The sequence below is a fragment of the Penaeus chinensis genome, chromosome 43 (genome assembly GCF_019202785.1).
Source record: "Penaeus chinensis breed Huanghai No. 1 chromosome 43, ASM1920278v2, whole genome shotgun sequence".
Taxonomy (NCBI): Eukaryota; Metazoa; Arthropoda; class Malacostraca; order Decapoda; family Penaeidae; genus Penaeus; species Penaeus chinensis.
Genome location: NC_061861.1, coordinates 18,470,093 through 18,477,592, shown reverse-complemented (window position 1 = coordinate 18,477,592; position 7,500 = coordinate 18,470,093). Strand labels below are relative to the sequence as shown.

Genomic DNA, 7,500 nt, shown 5'->3' with positions numbered 1-7,500 from the left:
TCTGAAGGCCCAAGTTTCTGCTCCGTACAATAATACAGGTATTATCACAATTTTGTACATTCGACTTCAGCTTGGCTGGTAACTTTTTGTCACCCATCACGGCAGAAACCTCTCGTCACTTGGCCCACACTGCCTTTACACGGTCTTTCACTGCTCTCTCACATCCTCCTTCACTTGCCATCGTGCTGCCGAGATACTTGAACTCATCAACTTGGTCGTACTTTGTGCCGCTCTCCTCTTTGAAGTTTATCTTTCTTCTTGCTCCTTTGCTGCTTCTTAAGCCGACAGCCTTCTTTCTTTCATGTTCACTTTTAGCCCTCAACCCTCGAGTGCCTTCTTCCACTTCCTGAGCTGTGCTTCTCAGTTCTTTTCACTCGTGTACTAGTCACTCGTCACGACTGACAAAAACGCGGGCAAAAGAGATACGTCATAGATCTTTACGCCTGCAAATACGACAGCAACAAACCCTATTAATGAAAGGATTCAGTGTCTATGGTTCTGCGTGGATGAGTGAGTGAGTGTGTGTGTGTGTGTGCGTGTGTAAGCGGCAGGGAGCGTCAATGAGAATGAAAGCGAGAGTGACCTCACACAGAGCGGAAATGTATGACAAACACGAAGATTAGCGTTCATTTTAACAACAGTGCTATAAACTAGCAATAGAATTAATACAAAATAATTTTATCTACCACAACGAATTCAACCTTTAATGATATGTGACAGAATGACGCACTAAAGAACGGTGACGTGAAAAATATTCGCAAGCTTTCTCGCAAGCGAATCCTCTCGGGGTCAGCAAATCTCCCGAGGTAGCCATGTCCAGCTGGGTATGCAGACTTCATCGACCGTACTGTACGAAGCGAAACGAGCTGGGGAAATTTATAAATAACTCACTCTTTTCTGCGAATTTGTGATGGGCGCTGATGATGCCCTACGAATCACAAGATCGCTTGGGATTTACCCAAACATACCAGCGACTTCTAAAGGGGAAGGATGTGATTAATAAGCGAATAACGATTCAGCTTAAAGCTTATTCCTACATTATTTAACGGACATACTTCGGGTCACCCGACTCACAGTTACGAATAACTTCGGTTATACCTGTACTTACTATCGTTACGTCGGAGCGTAGATCTATTAGGCATATACGCAACCCTGGGTCAATCAGGCATCCCTGTGCACTCTGATATGGGGAAGATTCTAACGCTATACACACAATGATAAATGTAAAATCGTGTTACAAGCTCCGTTCCAACGCCGATAGAACGTGTCACCAAATGAGCAATTCAGCAATGCTACGCTTTCCTATAGTCAAACAATGTCAAACTACCAAATTAATGGGAACAGCGAGCTGTCTCTCAAGCCATTTCACGTGTCAATCGACCGGAAGTGAGAGAAAGTGAGGTCAGGTCACCCAACTTCCCAGACGGGTTCCCTGATTAATGGCACTCCGAGGTCAGGTCAAGACGGGAAATGCGCCATGAGAATAGAAAGAAATGAAATAATATTCGTGATAAAGATAAAATCACGAAGCCGTTAAATTCGTTGCAGTTGAAACAATAATCTCCAATTTCTTATAACGAGAAAAATAATTAAATACTTAATAAATGAACGATATTCATGTTTGTTCACTACATACCGTGATCACACAGTAACACGATCTAAGGTCAGAAAAAAAGTGAGAGAACGTACCACGACCACCTTGCCACCAGAATGTAAAAGGTACATGGTGGACAGCAGTGATACTTAACGCACGAACGACTCACAACACATGTAAGGGGACACTCACGAGACGAGTCTCGGGTAAATGCTGAGTGCGGGGAGGTCGGCGGGTCCGTTGACCAGCCCTGTGGGGGGGGGGGGGGGGCTGGTGAGATGACCTGAGCCCACGGACCCTGGGGCACGACTGAGAGTCCAAACAAGGTCATATGAATTCGTCATTTATATAATGAGAAATGAAGAATTGTAGCTCTCATAGAAAATGGGAGATGGAGAGACATACTTTAGGATGATCTATGGAAAATGTGAAAACTTAGGGGGACTTTAGAAAATGGCAAGTTAAGCGCCGTAGTTTCGGGTGATGGAGAGACGTAGCTTAGGGCGATCTACAGAAATTGGGAAGTCCGGAGATTTAGATTAGATCTACAGAAAATGGGAAATGGAGAGACATAGTTATGTGATCTCAAGAAAATAACTATGCTTAGGAAGATTTGTAGAGAATGGGAAGTTAAGAGACGTAGTTCTAGGTTAAGAGAAAATGGGAAATAGAGACGTAGTTTAGAGTGATCTACAGAAAATTGGAAGTGAACAGTTAAATGTAGGGAATGGGAAGCTAAGGGTGATCTTTAGAGAATAGTTAAAACCTGTAACTTAAGGGGACTTATAGAAAATGGAATCTAGTAACTTGTAGAAAATGGGTAGTGAAGAACCGTAGTTTAGGGTGATGTACAGAAAATGGGAAGTCAAGTGATATAGTTTGAAGCGATAAAAAATAAAAGTTAAGAGAGTTTGAAGCAACAAAGAAAATGGGAAATTAAGAGACATAGTTTAAAGTGACAAAGAAAATGGGAAAGGAAGAGACGGCATTGAGGGTGATCTATAGAAACCTGATGGCAGCCTTTCACCCCTCTCTCTCCCCCTCCCCCCCTATCTCTCTCTCCTCTTTACCCTCCCTCATTCCCCTGCTCCTACCTCTTCTCTCCCTCTCCTTTTCCCCTTTACGAAAAAAAACAGATAAAAAAAAAAAAAAATCCCCTCACCCCCCAGAAAAAGAGAGATAGAAAAACAACAACAACTAAAAACTCACTAAACATAACAATACAAACCCAACTAAAAAATAGCAACAACTAAGAAACTAAAATAAAACCCACTAAGAATGTCTTGTTGCGGCAACCACTTTCCCAGCCTGACGTTGGGCGGCAGATCAACCATGCTATCAACGTCCCATTTCCACAATACGCGCTGACGAAGGGAACCGAAGACGTTTACTAACACTCTGCGGTACCTGCAGGTGATGGGAGAGAGAAAGGATAAGTTAGGATAAGTTAGGATAAGTTAGGATAAGTTAGGATAAGGCGTAGGGAATATGACGTATGTTTAACGTGTGGATAATAATGTTTGTAGGTATGATGTCTATGTTTTATGTGTTTGTGACGTATGTATGTGTCACGTGTATGAATTTATGGATGTGTGACGTGTATGAATGTATGTGTAACTTGTATGTATATATGTATGTATGTGTGACGTGTATGTATGTAGGTATGTATGTCTGACGTGTGATGTAAACTTAGGGTACGGCACAAAGGGTATAACGAGACGTATATGTATGTTTGACGTTTATGTACGTATGACGTGTATGTGTGCGTATATCTGACGTGTATGTATGTATGTGTATATGTGTGTATGTACACCGTGTTCGTGTTTTACTAGGGGAAGGGGGAAGGGGGAAGGGGGAAGGGGGAAGGGGGAAGGGGGAAGGGGGAAGGGGGAAGGGGGAAGGGGGAAGGGGGAAGGGGGAAGGGGGAAGGGGGAAGGGGGAAGGGGGAAGGGGGAAGGGGGAAGGGGGAAGGGGGAAGGGGGAAGGGGGAAGGGGGAAGGGGGAAGGGGGAAGGGGGAAGGGGGAAGGGGGAAGGGGGAAGGGGGAAGGGGGAAGGGGGAAGGGGGAAGGGGGAAGGGGGAAGGGGGAAGGGGGAAGGGGGAAGGGGGAAGGGGGAAGGGGGAAGGGGGAAGGGGGAAGGGGGAAGGGGGAAGGGGGAAGGGGGAAGGGGGAAGGGGGAAGGGGGAAGGGGGAAGGGGGAAGGGGGAAGGGGGAAGGGGGAAGGGGGAAGGGGGAAGGGGGAAGGGGGAAGGGGGAAGGGGGAAGGGGGAAGGGGGAAGGGGGAAGGGGGAAGGGGGAAGGGGGAAGGGGGAAGGGGGAAGGGGGAAGGGGGAAGGGGGAAGGGGGAAGGGGGAAGGGGGAAGGGGGAAGGGGGAAGGGGGAAGGGGGAAGGGGGAAGGGGGAAGGGGGAAGGGGGAAGGGGGAAGGGGGAAGGGGGAAGGGGGAAGGGGGAAGGGGGAAGGGGGAAGGGGGAAGGGGGAAGGGGGAAGGGGGAAGGGGGAAGGGGGAAGGGGGAAGGGGGAAGGGGGAAGGGGGAAGGGGGAAGGGGGAAGGGGGAAGGGGGAAGGGGGAAGGGGGAAGGGGGAAGGGGGAAGGGGGAAGGGGGAAGGGGGAAGGGGGAAGGGGGAAGGGGGAAGGGGGAAGGGGGAAGGGGGAAGGGGGAAGGGGGAAGGGGGAAGGGGGAAGGGGGAAGGGGGAAGGGGGAAGGGGGAAGGGGGAAGGGGGAAGGGGGAAGGGGGAAGGGGGAAGGGGGAAGGGGGAAGGGGGAAGGGGGAAGGGGGAAGGGGGAAGGGGGAAGGGGGAAGGGGGAAGGGGGAAGGGGGAAGGGGGAAGGGGGAAGGGGGAAGGGGGAAGGGGGAAGGGGGAAGGGGGAAGGGGGAAGGGGGAAGGGGGAAGGGGGAAGGGGGAAGGGGGAAGGGGGAAGGGGGAAGGGGGAAGGGGGAAGGGGGAAGGGGGAAGGGGGAAGGGGGAAGGGGGAAGGGGGAAGGGGGAAGGGGGAAGGGGGAAGGGGGAAGGGGGAAGGGGGAAGGGGGAAGGGGGAAGGGGGAAGGGGGAAGGGGGAAGGGGGAAGGGGGAAGGGGGAAGGGGGAAGGGGGAAGGGGGAAGGGGGAAGGGGGAAGGGGGAAGGGGGAAGGGGGAAGGGGGAAGGGGGAAGGGGGAAGGGGGAAGGGGGAAGGGGGAAGGGGGAAGGGGGAAGGGGGAAGGGGGAAGGGGGAAGGGGGAAGGGGGAAGGGGGAAGGGGGAAGGGGGAAGGGGGAAGGGGGAAGGGGGAAGGGGGAAGGGGGAAGGGGGAAGGGGGAAGGGGGAAGGGGGAAGGGGGAAGGGGGAAGGGGGAAGGGGGGGAGAGGAAGGTATAACAAGGAGAGAATTGTTATTACTGACTGGCGACTGTTGAGTGTCTGTGTGATAATAATTATTTTATCTACTTATTATTCATTCATTCATGTCCTATTGTCTTTGCAGTGGCTGTCATCATAATCGCATCATTGATATCATGTCAGCATCAACATCATTAGCATTATTGCAGCCCTGTCATCATCATTATTATTATCATAATTATTATCTTTCATTATCAGCAGTATTATTTCATAACAATTTATAATGATAATAATAATAATAACATCAATAATATCAATAATAATGCTAACATTCATAACAAAAAACAACAATAATAATGCAAACATTCATAACAAAAACAACAACAATACTAACAAACAAACGACAAAAAACAAAACAACAAACACGCCCAAACAACAACAACAAAACAGGCAACACCTTACCTCAGGCAAAGGTCTAGCCTCCCTACAATGAATCCCGCCCGCGTGTATGACTCCGGGTACGTAAGGCCGGACGGGCGTCTCCAGGTTTTTTACACTGGGGGAGAAGGGAGGGGGGCATAATGGTGTTTTTTTAAAGGGAGTGGAGAAAGGGGGGAGGGGAGGTAGGGGTTGGGGTAGGGGTAGGGGTAAGGGTAGGGGTAGGGGTAAGGGTAAGGGTAAGGGTAAGGGTAGGGGTAAGGGTTGGGGTAGGGGTAGGGGTAGGGGTAAGGGTAGGGGTGGGGGGGTGGTTATTCAGGCGAAGAATAAATTAAATTGGGTGGGAATTGGTATATGGAATTTAGGAGGGTGGGTTAATAACAACAGCATTAATGATAACAACAACATTCACAATACTAATGATAATTATGATAATAATACAGATATGTTATAATGATAAAAACAATAAAAACAATAAAGACAATAATAATAACAATAACAATAATAAAGACAATAATAACAACAATAACAAAAATAAAAATGAGAATGCTAAAAGTATTATTAACATATATCATCATCACAATTATTCAAATAAAAAGTAGAAATCCTCTGCAGCTTTCCTTTATAAGATCAGATTTAATAAACAACCAGTACAGTGATCACGAGAAAGTAAAAAAGCCAGAGAGATAGCACGAGATAACAGCTGATAAGATGAGCATTGATATCAGATTAATTATTCTCTATCACAGAAAACACCCCGAACATGTTATTTTTTTACGATTGACATTTATTTATTTTAGTTTATAAGAGGGAGCATATTTAAATCTAACAATATGGAGTATTTTCATATAAGTAAAATCATATCACAAAGATGTACTTTTCTCTAACACTTTGGAAAATGTTCATTTCACGATGTGAAGTATTTTTTTTCTAACACTGTCGAGTATTTTAAAATTCATTATTTAGATGTTTTAATTTAACTGTTTTTGTTCTCTTATAACATGGATTTTACACTTTCCAGTGACTACAAAATTAAAAATAAACGAAACTATAATAAAAGTGATAAAAATGATTACGATAATGACGAGGAAGTAAAAATTATCTTCCAAAATGTATAGTATTTTCTAGTATGACAATAATACAAAATACATTACCCATTTAACATGACTACAGCACAAAATGTATTACCTATTTAGGATAACTAAGCTAGAATTAAGGCGCATCTCGTTGACAGCTGGCATGTCATCCGGGCAGAGACCACTCTTTCTGCATTTCCAGTCACTTCTGCAAATCGGAGAGAAAAAAAAAAAAAAATAATAAGACTGTGAAATCTAACATGGGGATACTGTACTAAGGAAGAAAATTGGAATATTGAAAAAAGGAAGAAAATGGGAATATCGTAAAAAGGAAGAAAATGGGAATATTGTATAAAGGAAGAAAATGGGAATATTGTAAAAAGGAAGAAAATGGGAATATTGTAAAAAGGAAGAAAATGGGATATCGTGAAAGTGAGAAAATGGGAATATGGCAAAAGGGAAGAAAATGGGAATATTGTAAAAAGGAAGAAAACGGGAATATTGTAAAATGAAAAAAATTGGGATATTGTACAAGTTAAAGAAAACGATAATATTGACTAATAAAAAAATAGAATGATATGGATATATTCTGAAAATATGAAACTGGAAATATTGCAAATGTAAGAAAACGAGATTATTAACTACGTAAAATATTGAAATAATATCAGAATAATTAAAAAAAAAAAAAAAAACGGGAACATTGACAAAGTGAGAAAACAGGACCAATACCAAATTAAGGAGATGGAAGTACTAGAGAGAGAGAGAGAGAGAGAGAGAGAGAGAGAGAGAGAGAGAGAGAGAGAGAGAGAGAGAGAGAGAGAGGAAAGAGAGAGAGAGAGGAAAGAGATAAAGAGAGAGAGAGAGGAGAGAGAGAGAGAGGAGAGAGAGAGAGAGAGAGAGAGAGAGAGAGAGAGAGAGAGAGAGAGAGAGAGAGAGAGAGAGAGAGAGAAAGAGAGAGAGAGAGGAAAGAGAGAGAGAGAGGAAAGAGAGAGGGAGGAAAGAGAGAGAGAGGAAAGAGAGAGAGAGGAAAGAGATAAAGAGAGAGAGAGAGGAAAGAGATAAAGAGAGAGAGAGA

The 7,500-nt window shown here is 45.3% G+C and overlaps 1 protein-coding gene across 1 annotated transcript in view; it reads right to left on the bottom strand.

Annotated features, from left to right (window-relative positions):
- LOC125048380 (UDP-glycosyltransferase UGT5-like) overlaps positions 1-7,500 on the bottom strand; it is a 12,183-nt gene that overhangs the window by 3,327 nt on the left and 1,356 nt on the right. The window contains exons 3-5 of the mRNA XM_047647046.1: positions 6,538-6,633; positions 5,369-5,467; positions 2,868-3,001 (exon numbers count right to left, since the gene is read on the bottom strand). Of these exons, the coding sequence (XP_047503002.1) occupies positions 2,868-3,001; positions 5,369-5,467; positions 6,538-6,633 (329 nt within the window). The remainder of the gene's footprint in view (positions 1-2,867; positions 3,002-5,368; positions 5,468-6,537; positions 6,634-7,500) is intronic.